Genomic DNA, 14,220 nt, shown 5'->3' on the forward strand with positions numbered 1-14,220 from the left:
TGATAAATTCCATCAATATGTCCATCTTGCAAACATGCTACTGAAAAACTATATTAACATAATATGAAAATATACCATTGAACAAACACTGAAACATCAGGCTGCAAAGTAATTCTTTTGTCTAATACCCAATTTTCATCTCCTTCAAGGTATTCAATTGATCGTCACACTGACCTTGAAAGATATTTTAGTATCAATCTAGAAGATGGTTACATTAAGACCATAAAAACTCTGGATAGGGAAGAAATTGCTTGGCATAACATCTCTGTCTGTGCAAATGAAGTCCGTAAGTATTCCTCAGAGGATTTCAACTCGGTGATATAAATACTATACTCCTCACATTGTTTATGTGGGGTATAACAGCTGGAATAATAAAAAACAGGAATAATTTGTTTTTGGTTGTTTCTTTTTTTAACTTTAATAAAAATATTACAGCTTTGTTTTGTCTCCATTTTGTTTTGTTTTTCACTTATTCTTATAGACAAAGAATATCAGAAAGTCAAAGTTCCTGTAGCAATTAAGGTCCTTGATGTCAATGACAATGCTCCAAAATTTGCATCAACCTATGAAGCATTTATTTGTGAAAATGCTCAGAGCAACCAGGTATCCTCTGTTTGTTACATTCCCCTGATAGGGGAAGTTCTTTATTCCTGGGTTGGAGCTCAGTTTTGTATGGAAGTTGGAAGCTGGGTTGCTATTTTTAAGTTTGGGCAAAGGTGCCTAGGGCAACTAGAGAGGCACTTCTTTGTATTTGACATCAAAATTGAAATAAATTAATGTGTGGGTGCACGCATATACACACACACTACATTTCAAGGTTTGAGTTTTGGCTGGCCATGGCCACAGGTGTATACCAGCAAACTTACAGTAGAAGCAAGGGTAGAAGTTAGTTTTTGCAATCATGGGCACACGTCAAATATTGGAGAGACACTCTGTCTTCTATGACAGGAAGCATAGAGTGGTGCTTACAAGGTGTAGCCCACAAATGTATCCATTCATACCCTGTGTATGTATTATCCTAGTGCAGATTATTTCTACTGCTAGGAGTAGCTTGTGCAAAGGATTACCTCAAATTAGGAGTATCAGTTATTTTATTAACACTACTTTTGTTGTCTATATGTTTCCAGTTTGGGGGAGGGTGGGAGAATGAGGTTATGCTGTTTCCTCAGACCTGCCCACATTTGAGCTCAATATATATGTATATATATGTGTGTTTATGTATATATATATATATATATATATATATATATAAACATTTGCATTGACTAAATATAGTAACAGAAATAGTTGTCTGTTTGAGCTTTATACCCATTGTATATTTATGAGAATAAATGATGTTTTTTTCTTTCTTTTCCCTTTGGCTCTCAAAATTAACAATATTGAAAAAAAACATATTTGAATGCAATATATTATGTACCAAACAAAGGCATATTTGTTTACAAGCTACCTTTCTTTTACAGCCATTTATTACAATTACTGCTGATGACAAGGATGATGCAGCCAATGGACCAAGATTTATCTTCAGTTTGCCACCTGAAATTGTTCACAATCCAAATTTTACGCTCAGAGACAACAGAGGTTTGTATCAAGGTTCGCCATATATTAGTGTTCAGAGCAGCGAAAGTAGAAAACATAAGGGTATTATAATTTTATAGAGCAGTATTTTCATTAACTGTGACTGACTGCTTTTGAGAGTTTTGCAAAAAAAGCAGAAAATATAACTGATAGAGACATTCTTTGGAATAATTTAGTGCATGTTCACTGGCCTTCAGATTCATAAACATATTTTGTAAAATTACATGATACTTTATATGATAAATGCATTGGCATTACAGCCACAAGAACAAGCAATAAACAGAAGATTCACAATTCTACTTAGTTAAAGGTAATAGGTAGTCCACAACTTTAGGAATTCACTGTGACCCATACTGGGCTCGGCATGGGCCCTAGGTTCAGTTGTGGGGGAGGGTATGGGTTGATGTTTTGGATTCAGTTGTGTTTGTCAATTTGTGGATGTCTTGGGCTTTAAATATGAGTAAAAACCCTGCCACTGCAAGCTTGTCTGGGGGGAGGGGAGTGCAGATCCAGTTTTTCAGTCTGATTCATTATCTAGATGAGGACCAGTCACAAAATCCAGCTTCTACTTCCAACCTCCAATGCACAAAATGTGGGATGTTTTTGTATCCACATTAGCCACAATAAGATGAGAGAAATCCTGAGGAGCCAGATATTAGTAACCTATTCTTTCCACAATCCCACATAATCTCCCAGTGTGACACCATCAGTCCTGGACTAGCAATGTGACCCCTAACAAACACTCCATGGGAAGGTTGTGGAAGGAGGGGAGAGAGAAACAGAACAAAGGCACATCCAGTCTCTATAAATATCTCTATGCTAATTGCTTAATTGCAATAGTGCACAGAGCATAATACATTTGTAATAATAAGTATTTAGCAAATTCATTTTAACATGGTAATTTCCTTGTAAAAGCAAAATTGTTCAAACTTACAGGAAACTGTTTATTAAAAATGAGCTTTAATACTTGAGAAGAAACTTGCTTGTTTCCCAAATTCTGATCTCAATTGCACTGATTAAATGATGAAGTGAGCAGAATTACTCCAGATTGACATCAGGATAAAAGAGAACAGAGTCTGATTACTTACATCCAACATGAACTTTTTATCTCAAATGTTATAATATTTACAAAACTTCCTGTATTATTTTGGCATGATTTCTTCCTTTCTGAACACTGAATAAAAAGATGAGTACTATCAGAACTCCCTGGCCAAATTTCTGATGCATTTTTTTTAAAGTAATATGAATATCTACATCTAGGTTCCTCAACATAGCAATTGTAAACTCAAATGAAGTGGGTAAAGGACCCCATAGAAAGTTGTATTTACTTTCCTTTATTTAAAAAAGGCAAGAAAAAAAAGAGCATACAATTAGTTTGAAGCATATATTTTAAAGAAAAAATAAGTAAATCAATAAAAAGAAAATGAAAATGTGCTCTTTTCCTTCTAGGCTATGTTTCACCATGAAAGATATTTTAGGGGCAGTATATCAACCAAGGCTAGAGTGCATAGAAAGATAATGAATTAGCCTTTCACCTTGGGAGACCAAGCTTCAAACTAAGATTAGTAGTGAATTTGGTAATATCAGCTAAATCTCTAATGGATATTAGTGTGTATCAGAAACCCACCACACAGTTTGGCACCATTTGGTATAACTTGCAGTCTATTCAAGAGAGGTTCAGGACTAATATTGCAGGGGCATCCCATGTCAGAGATACATTGAAACAGCTTCAGGAGGAAGTTAGCATAGTCTCTGGTTTGAGCCAGTTCTATTAGTCCTTCATTTCTACAAGCATCAAAGTAATCTTTCTTTCTTTCCTTTTTTTTTCCCTTTTAATGAAAAAGTTATCCCAGATAAATAAGGGTTTTATAATGGAAATGCAGATAGTCCACTGAATACTGTACCTTTATATGACACCACTGCAATACATTATTTCAACAAGACAATGATGTTTTAGGTCACTTGAATCTCTGTCCATATACTTCTATTTTAGAAAGGATACATAGTATAATGAAATCCTTCCTTCATTTTACTTTTTCATACTTTACTGTCTCTCCATCATTTTCATACATTCCTTAATTTATTCATGTAAATTTTATAAGACAAATTGAACAGAATGGTTAATTTAACTCTTTTCTGATTAAAAAAGGTGAAGGTAGAGATGAAAGTGAAAAACTGAAAATTGTACTTCTGGATAGTAAACCTTTTCAGAGTGTGTTACAATTTGCAAGTCAAATAACTTATGTAATCATTTAAAATTTCTTTTTTCATTTGTAAATCAGAGTAATCTTTGTATCATGCCACCTCTTTCACAGGGAATTGCTAGTTTCAAAGAAAAAATGGCTTTATTAACTTTGGAGAACAGTTAATGAAAACTCCAATGTTTAGGTCTATCACAGAACTTTAAAGTGAATACAGTCCTATAATTATCGTTTAATACAGTTTCTTTCTACTGACTCCAAAAAGTAATTACATATTGCAGTAATCCAGAAAAAAGTAATCACATTCTACATCCCATTAAAAGCCTTCTGTGTTACCAAGTTTTTCAGCTCAGGCTATTTTCCATAGAAAACATGAGATAATGGGGTATCTCATGCTGTGATACAGCATCAAATTACTTTTGCTCTGAGTGTTTACTTATATTATACCATGTAAATAAACAATACTTTATTTTCCCAGACTGTGTATATGTTTGGTGGCCAATCCTACTTCCGCTGAAGTCAGTGTGTGTTTAGAAATTGACTTCAAAAAGAGCAGTAGCCAGTCCGTGATATTTTAAAAAGAAAAAAAAGTGACAGATTATTAATAGACGTGTTTCCTTATTTTAATCCCAGCTCCATCCTGCATTGAGGTACTGTTAAGCAGAGTTTCACCCTGTGCAGAGTCAAGCACAAAGCCAGCTGGTCTGAAACTGGTGCATTGGCCTTATGTTGGGCCCTTTAGACGTGGGGGAATTTCCTCTTAATGCTTGCCACTGATGGGATATAATGTTCTGGAATGTACAAATATAAGATACGACTTTTGGAAGACTCATGGTCCAGTTCTGCTGCCACAGAAGGAGGTGGCTACCTCCCTTTTATTTCAATGGCAACATGCTCTGATCTTCAGTGCCACATGTCTGATCAATGGGTTTTGAGGCCCTCAGTAATAGACATGGGCTCCAGTGCAATTCTCCTTTGTTTCTTACCATGGAATTTTACTCAGTAATAATCACTGCCTGATACAGATTCTAGGCAATTACAACCAGAAGTCTGTTTGGTCTTCCCTGCTCTGTCAACACTTTCACCTCTGGTGCAGCACTCGCAATGCTCACTCTGCAATAAGCTTCTGTTATCAAACTATTTGCATTTCTGGGTGTGCATATAAACAACATAATAGAAACCAAGCAACAGCTACCTTCATGGAGAAAGAAATTTCGAAAGCTTTGGTAAGACCGCAAGAAGCAAAGAAGAAAATCAAAAATGGAAAAATAAATATTGGTGGATATGGTAAAATTTTATCTGTGAATGCCCGCCATTTCATAAAGAGCATTGGTGATCGATTCACCTGAAGTAATATCTAGCTAGAGGGATTTTCCAGAGAATAACAACTGGAAAAAATGAAAACATATATGTTCCAGAATGGACTGCAAAGATATTTGGGATGGATGTTTTCCTCCTTCTGTAATGTGTTGTGGCACATTCTAGTCCTTCAAATTGCCAGCCAAGCAGCTGCAATATGGTTCTTGCAGAATGAGTAAAGAATCCAACTTTAACCTGGCATGGATATTTAACGTCTGTTTCTCATCCTAATACCATTTACTCGGATTACAGTTAGGCTCTGTTTTAGAATCAAAGAGCATGAAAATGATGAAAAAGCAAGGATGAAACTATTACACTGGATTATATGTTACCTTTATCCTGAGAGGTTAAGGTTTTGTTGTCTCCTTTGGACATTATATTGTTTCTGGATATTAGAGTTGGTCACAAGTAGAGCAGAGGAAGAAGTGACTGGTAGTGGACTTCATAATATTTCACATGGTGTTTTTGAGTGGCTTTCCTTTTTGTCTGTTAAAAAAATATTTAAAAGAGCATCAGAGTTTTCCTAAATCCCTAGTGCGTGGCTCCCAGTATAGTTTTGAAAACTATTTTGATGAGGCATTACTGTATCTTTGAGTTATTTTAAGCATTCACTCAATTCTTTTATGAAATTTGCAAATTCCAAATCTTTGCTTTTGATCACTGGTCAAATATGGAAAAACATAAGATTGCCTAAATTGTCTGAAATATTGTTTGTTTTCTGCTAATAAGAAGTAACTAAGTCTAAACAATTCACATTATGACATACTAGGGAAAGGAGATTTAGGCTTGCTTGGGGTTAGGCAGATCTGTTTGGTAATTAAATTGTTGTGATCTTGGCATTAGGTAATCAAATCAGAAAAGTAATGAGACAATCAGGTATTATCAGTTGTCAGAGTTTTGATTGTCCTCAGGGTACCATTTTGGCATTTGTTCAGGTTGGAAGCAGGGCTCTTAAAGTCTCTTCTGTCCTGTTTCTGGAATCTTGGGGCAACTGCATCCACTGAAGGAGAGGTACCCCCTCTTGCTTCCCCCCGCCCCATCCATCGGTCTGCAAGCTCTTTCACCATGAAGATGATCTGACATCTTGTGATCTTTTATTTGGTTGCTTGAGAAGAATTGGACTATTATTCCTAGTGTGGAAAATACGGTACATTAGACTAAATATTAGTTGATACTTTTTTAGACTAAAAAATGTAAAAAGGAGTTAAACAAGGCTGATACACATCGGATGCCACATTTCAACTGACAGCAAATTGTTATGACCACATTCTAACCCCATGAAATTTTAAGACTATTACACAGACACTGCCACTAATAAAATGATAAAGTGTAAATATTTTGCAGAACTAATGAGCTCTGAAATGGATTAAACAGTATCTAGCAAAGCTACGAATACTAAAAAAAATCAGACCTTGTATTTGTACGTCTTTGTTCATGATTTTCTTCTTTGACAGGGTAACTGTGGATAGGTGCAATATGGTGGACATAATATACACGGACTTTAGCAAGGCTTTTGACACAGTCCCACAGGACATTCTGAAAAGAAAGCTGCAGAAATATGGGCTTGGTGGAACTACCATTAAGTGGATACATAATTGGTTAGACAACCATAAACAATGAGTAACTATTAATGGAATGATAGCAGATTGTAAGTGGGGTTCCACAGGGATCTATTCTGGGTCTGGTGTTGTTTAGTATCTTTGTTAATGTCCTGGATGTAGGAATAGAGAGCATACTGATTAGATTTGCAAATGACACAAGGATAGATGGGGTTGCCAACATTTTAGATGATAGAGTTAAAGTCAAAGGGATCTTTATAAATTGGATAACTGGGCTACAGACAACAAAGTGAAATTCAACACAGACAAATGTAAGGTGCTACACTTCGGGAAGAAAAATGAAACGTACAAATACAGAATGGGGGATAGCTGGCTTGGCAGCAACACTGCTGAGAAGACTTTGGGAGTTTTGATGGATTCCAACCTCAACATGAGTCAACAGTGTGATGCTGTTGCAAAAAGGGCAAATGCAATGTTGAGTTGCATTAACACAAGCATAGTGTGCAAGTCATAGGAGGTGGTAATACCACTCTGTTCGGTGCTGGTTAGGCCTCAGCTGGAGTACTGTGTCCAATTTTGGTCACCAATGTATAGAAAGGATGTAGAGAAACTGGAAAGGATCCAGGGGCGAGTCACAAAGATGATCAGAGGGATGGAATGCAAGCCGCATGAGCAAAGACTGAAGGAGCTGTGTATGTTTAGTTTGGAGAAGAGGAGATTCATGGGGGACATGATAGTGGTCTTCAAATACTAAAAAGGCTGCCATAAAAAAGAGGGAGAATTTTTTTTTCCTTTGTAGAGGGCAGGACGAGAGGCAATGGGTTCAAACTATAGCATAGAAAATTTAGATTAAAGCTGAGGAAAAACTTTCTAACAGTAAGAACAGTAGGACAGGGGAACAGACTGCCTAGGGAAGTCATGGAATCTCCTTCACTGAAGGTTTTCAAAAGGAGTCCGTATTAGCCATCTGTCTTGGATGGTTTAGACACAACAAATCCTGCATCTTGGCAGAGTGTTAAACTATATGACCCTTGTGGTTCCTTCTATCCCTGTGGGTCTATGATTCTATGATCTTCTCCGTCTCAAGCAAAACATTACCGCCCAGTTACTGTCAAAATTCAAAATTATCGTGCTGTTTTGTAATACAGTCAGATTTCCAGAGATCTGGGGTGAAGTCCATATTAGGTCCAGATATGTCCCTAACCTCCCACAGATTCCAGCATATCCACCAGGTTTGGGGTGGCAGCAAACATTGTTCAGCACATGGGACAATGTGGTGAGATTTCCACAGGGAAGTCCTCGTGGAGATTTTTTTTCCAAAATGTCCCCCTGCATGGGCTTTGAATGTAGGAGGCAAGATTCTGCCCCATTAGATCTAATTTATTCACAGGTTTCTCTGGAAATAACATTGGTCAGATCATTAAAAGAAGTTTTATGAATCACATTATTCTGGAATTTATGCAGAGTTTTCAGTAGGAAAAGGATTTGTACCACCCTGCTGAATCCCAAAGCAGCAGCAAAATGGATGGCATAGAAGGTGACTAACCTGTCCTGATTAAAAAAGAAGACTAAAAGAATCATCCTATTTTCATTTTTCTTTCCTTTTGGAAAAGTGAGAAACAGAAAGCGAAGACGTTTGGATAAAGTGAGAGCTGAGTTGAACATTAACCAAACCAAACTTTTCCGGGGATCTGAAAAAGCTGGATAAAATTTCTCCTTCCACTCACCTCAGTGTTTTTGAGTTTTGAGTGTCCTGGGTCTGGCAGCCCAAGAAATGCCAGAGAGAAGCACTTTTCTTGTTTTTCATAGTATTTCCTGTCTGAGCAGAAACAGGAAACACTGGAAAACTCATCATAAGGCCTCCTTCTACATACTCTCCTGCCTAATTTTTTTGTCCTAAGGAATTTGAATAAACATCCAAACACTTATCCAAACTGAAAACTTGGATAAAGAGGAAAGTAAGAAGCAAGTTTTCAGTGTAATGTATGGCTTCAAACCCACTTAAAATTGTTAATTTTTAGCATCATTGTGTAATTCACTGTGTGTGTTCAAGCATTTTATAGGGGGCCTGGCTCAGCAATCAAGTCGCACTCCCCATCAGTACCTGGCCCAAGCGGGGAAACTAATGATCCAAGCAGTAGACCAAATTCAGTGATGAACCTTGGTCACGTGCCACCCAAGGCATGGTGCACATACACTAAGAAGCATCTTATATCAATATACACTTTCAAGATTTCTGGTTACTGGGATCAGAGTGCTGAGGAGATGTTTATTGTCAAAATATTGTTTACTTAAATATGTTCTAGTGAAATGGCCATGTGGAGTATCAGGGACCAATTCTGCCATGAGATATTGTGTGCATATTCCTTTGATTTCAGTGGGAATTGCACTCCTATAAGAATATCTTTGGGCAAAATCTTTATAAAAATCTAATCTTTATAATTCTGTAAGGTGATAGCCTGAGTACAAAGGACCTGATACTAAGTTCACGGATTGGCTTTGGGTCAGGCTCAGAATTAGCATAGGTACAATGTCAAGGCCTAATTCTACAGATGTTTACTACTTGGCACAGTACTGTGAATTGCCCAGTGGGGTCTATTATGGCTACTCTTTATACTGAGCACCACGGCCAGCAGTAATTGTTTGTATGATCGGATCCTTTTTTTTTTTTTTTTTTGGTCATGAATGCTGTTTTTAGCAAGTACTCACTGTTGCAGAAAACATGTGAATTGCTGATGTATATGTTCCTAATAATCTAAGCATTCAGCAGTATCTGCAACCTCTTTTAAATTCTCATAAATGCTCTTGCCTTATAAGTAAATGGTTTGATTTTCCTTTTGGCGCTCTGTTCCCTTATGATAGACCATTAAAAGGTGAACACAGATATACAGAAATTGTAAATGAGAGTAAATTTAAGCAGGAAAATAAATGTGAAATGCAACCAAAAAAGGCTGGGTGTGTATTCTACTCTTTGTATTCCGTATCACACCCTGGAATAACTGAAATAAATAGGGCAGTACCGTATATAGGAACAATGATATTTAATTTTGCATGTGTCATTAGAAATGGAACAATCAATTTACTGTATATAAATACAGCATTAAAACAGTCAAAGCAATTGTAGCAAAATGCAGTTTCTCAATATTTATGAAGAAGATGAGTCTGAGAAGAAATTGGGTGATTAAAGATTGTCTTGTTTGTTTAAACAGATAATACAGTGAGTATTCTTGTTAGACGTGGCGGCTTTAGTAGACAAAAGCAGGATTTATACCTTCTTCCTATTGTAATAAGTGACGGTGGAATCCCTCCAATGAGCAGCACCAATACCCTCACTATTCGAGTCTGTGGCTGTGACAGCAATGGTTCCTTGCTCTCATGTAATGCTGAAGCTTACATCCTCAATGCGGGACTTAGCACTGGAGCTTTAATTGCCATTCTCGCTTGCATTGTGATTTTGTTAGGTAAGGAAATTCCCTACCTATTTATCTGCTTTTGATTATATTGAATGTTAACCCTAACTTGGCCACATTTGACATACTATATGTTTCCTCATAAAGATGAACTTATTTAGTATTCTTCACTTTCCTTTCACTAGAGCTGAGACCCTGAGTAAGCCCAGGTAAAGTACTGTATATAACAGCTTGAGAGAGTGATACTAACTCCATGACACAAAGTTTTTGGTTTCGTGCCCTTTGCTGAATGATACATTGCTTATTGAGGTCAGCCTAGAATAGTAATTCACGCCAGCTCTTTGCCTTTAACATCCCTAGTGTTGAAGGGGAAGTAAAGACAAACTGATGACTTAGAAGACCTGCCATTGAGAGAAGAGCTGTAAAGCACCATAAATGTCCTGAGTATTTCAAAGTATCTATATAAATCACTAGATGACTCTACAAGGCAACATTTACTTTTTAAAAAAATGAGTGACAGAGAACAGGTCATGTTTGCCTTTGTCCCTTCACCTATTCATGCTATCAAAGGAAAGTTATTGAAATCTAGAGCTAGAATCATTCCTATTTCATTGTGGCAGCAGGGTGTGGAATTAGAATTCAGTGTTGGGTGTTGTAGGATATCAAAGGTTCATTTCTACCTGGCAGTCATGCAGCTGATTGGGCTTCATCTCTCACGCAGGACCACCTTTCTTCTGAATAGTTGGCTTTCCCATACAGTCACAGATCTGTGGTCTGAGATCCGTGCAGACTAGGAGTCCATCAGTGTGGTACCCAAATCAAAGACTTAAAGTAATCATGTAATAAGCACTGGTACCCAGCAACAAATGGGCCTGGTCCAAAACTTTGGAACTGAAACCCCTCAGATCTAGGGAAATATCCCAAACTTTGTGTCTCATAGCCATCAAGAGTAGCTAATAATAAGTGTAATAATTATGACAAGAATGTGATATGCTTTAGTCAATGAGTGATCTTTCTCGTTAGAGAAAAATCATTTATAAAAGTAGACTTTGCTTGGAAATTAACCTAACTTATATCCTTTATTTTTCTGTAGTCATTGTAGTGTTATTTGTAACACTGAAAAGGCAGAAGAAAGAACCTTTAATTGTTTTTGAAGAAGAAGATGTCAGAGAGAACATTATAACTTATGATGATGAAGGTGGTGGAGAGGAAGACACTGAAGCCTTCGACATTGCTACTTTACAGAACCCTGATGGCATCAATGGGTTTATTCCTCGTAAAGACATAAAACCCGAGTATCAGTATATGCCAAGACCAGGGCTTCGGCCAGCTCCTAATAGCGTTGATGTTGATGATTTCATCAACACAAGAATACAAGAGGCTGATAATGATCCAACTGCTCCTCCTTATGACTCTATTCAGATCTATGGCTATGAAGGAAGAGGCTCAGTGGCTGGTTCACTTAGCTCGTTAGAGTCAGCGACAACAGATTCTGATTTGGACTATGACTATCTACAAAACTGGGGACCTCGCTTTAAGAAACTAGCAGACTTGTATGGTTCCAAAGACACTTTTGATGATGATTCTTAACAATAAAGTTACAAATTTGGCCTTAAGAACTGTGTCTGATGTTTTGAAGAATACAGAAGAAATGTAAGCAGGTATTTTTTTAAAAATCAAGAAAAGGCTCATTTAAACTTTTAAGTTTGACAAAGAGGATTCCTTTAATAATAATGAAAAGGACATAAAAGTGGTAAATACTGTGAAGTACCTTTTCTTACAAAAGGCAAATATAGAAGTTGGTTATCAACTTCACTAGAGAAAAAAAACCACTTATGAAGTACAAAATATTTAAGGGAAGGAAAATTCTAAAAGTGAACCTACAAATGAGGGAAATCTTTTATGTATTATGAACATCTAAATCTTTTATGTCAAAGAAGCTTCCACACATTAGAAAAAAGATAACAGTTCTGAGCTGTAATTTCGCCTTAAACTATGGACACTCGTATATGTAGTGCATTTTTAAACTTGAAATATATAATATTCAGCCAGCTTAAGCCCATATGATGTATGTACAGTACAATGTACAATTATAATGTCTCTTGAGCATCAAACTTGTTACTGCTGATTCTTGTAAAACTTTTTGCTTATACTTTCATCTTGAACTAATACGTGCCAGATATAAAACTCTGTCTTGTTGCAGTGGGAGGCGCCCTATTTCTATGTCATTTTTAATGTATCTATTTGTACAATTTTAAAGTTCTTATTTTAGTATACATACAAATATCAGTATTCTGACATGTAAGAAATGTTACAGCATCACACTTATATTTTATGAACATTGTACTGTTGCTTTAATATGTGCTTCAATATAAGAAGCAGACTTTGAAATAAAATGATTCTTTTTTTAATTCTTGTTTTGGTTATTAAGCATTTAAGAAAACATGTAGTGTTTCTAATGTTCCATTTATAGTTCTGACTAATTTACTACAATTGTGACCTTTTAATAGCCCTATTTATTATGTGTTTGTAGTTGGTTTATTGCCTTGTTAAGTGATTATTTAAAATCAAAGATGTTTTACGAATGTTTTTAGATAAGCATCTGTACTGTCTGGTGAACATTTTATACCCTCTCTATCTACAGCTTGTGGCTGCTCCCAGAGTACAGTAACACCTTTCATACAAAGTTATTCTTACTCTGGGAGTAAATTACATTTAATCCTTTTAAATATTTCCCATGTAATATGCATTTATCTTATAGCCCAGAAAGTCCATGGATCTCAGAAACAACTTCATACATGAACAGGAGTACACTGTACTTACAGTATATTCCACACTTGTTAATTATAATATCTTTACTAAACTCTGCGAGTTGCAAAAGACTTAAATCTGACCCACTTTAGCTAGGAATTCCCTAAAGACTGTTCTACCTGACAATTACCTTACCTGAACATTAATTATGGTTCTGGTGTTTAGAAATGTTTTTAGTTTATGTCAGTAGAATTGCCTAATCTACAGCTAACAAGATATTTTAATTTTAATAAGCAAAATCTTGAGTACTTTCAGAGTCGGTCTTTGTAATATATGTTTTTAATCTAGTAAAATTAATCTATAACCTTTTTTATATTAGTTTGGAATGGGCCAGGGACCAAAATATGTTCTGTGCATCAACATTTTCAACATCTGTGTGCAGCTGTAATTCTGCTAAATTTAATATAGTTTGCTGGTAAGGGTCAGCGATCAGCAACTGCAATATAAGAAGAGGCAATAAATAGCAATGATATAAATTTTTCCATCTTTAATTTTAGAAATCCCATCCTTGAATTGCAGTCAGGTACCAAACTGCATAACCTTAGAGGAAATCTTTTTCTTTTGATGTATTCCTTACCTGAAATCCCAATATGTAGTTAAATTTAAATCTAACTATTAAAAATTCAAAAAATATATATATTTTCAGGCATATATTCATAAAATATTCACTTTTCCCACTATAACCCTATTTTAGTTTGCTGAAGAAGCAAATTCACTTACAATGTTTTATTGTAATATTTCACTTTATTATATGCATATCTATATAATTCCATAGTTTATTACTTCTTAACTTCGTTCAGATTTCCTTAGTTGTTAATTTTGTTGATTTTTCTATGTTTATAATCCAAAGAATATTTTGCTAGATTTGCACATTTCTCCAACATAAATTTAAATAATTATAATAATAATTAATAATAAAAATAACAATTTACAAATTAACATAGAAAAAAATAAAACTACTGGTGAGTTTCCATCCTTATCATTGGTGTTTTTATTTCACTATTGGGCAAGTTTTAGAATTAACAACTGCATTTTCTACATTTATGTTTAATTTTTTTTTAAAAGGACATTGTCAACTAATTTTTTAAAAAATAGTTTTAAGTGTTTGGTTTTTAGTCTTTGTTGTTTGTAGCTCTCTCTTAGAAGCTTGGAAATAAATTTTCTTTCCCTGATGATTTTTGTCCTTTTTCATTTGGCCTCTTCCCCCACCTCTCTGAGTGAATATAAAATTAGCATAGTTCTTTATTAGTAAACTGATGCTACCTATAGCATTCTGGGAATGGTGTTTAATTAACTAACAGTTGC

At 35.6% G+C, this 14,220-nt stretch overlaps 1 protein-coding gene across 4 annotated transcripts in view; it reads left to right on the forward strand.

Moving 5' to 3' along the window:
* The window catches only part of CDH11 (cadherin 11), a 104,721-nt gene extending 92,259 nt beyond the window's left edge, over window positions 1-12,462 (forward strand). For all 4 annotated transcript variants that reach the window (XM_073307968.1, XM_073307969.1, XM_073307970.1 and 1 more), the window contains 5 exons: window positions 150-286; window positions 482-603; window positions 1,461-1,578; window positions 9,904-10,155; window positions 11,198-12,462. In XM_073307968.1, coding sequence (XP_073164069.1) covers window positions 150-286; window positions 482-603; window positions 1,461-1,578; window positions 9,904-10,155; window positions 11,198-11,694 — 1,126 coding nt within the window. In that variant the 3' untranslated portion in view covers window positions 11,695-12,462. The remainder of the gene's footprint in view (window positions 1-149; window positions 287-481; window positions 604-1,460; window positions 1,579-9,903; window positions 10,156-11,197) is intronic.
* Window positions 12,463-14,220: the final 1,758 nt, after the last annotated feature.

The sequence above is a fragment of the Lepidochelys kempii genome, chromosome 12 (assembly GCF_965140265.1).
Source record: "Lepidochelys kempii isolate rLepKem1 chromosome 12, rLepKem1.hap2, whole genome shotgun sequence".
Taxonomy (NCBI): Eukaryota; Metazoa; Chordata; order Testudines; family Cheloniidae; genus Lepidochelys; species Lepidochelys kempii.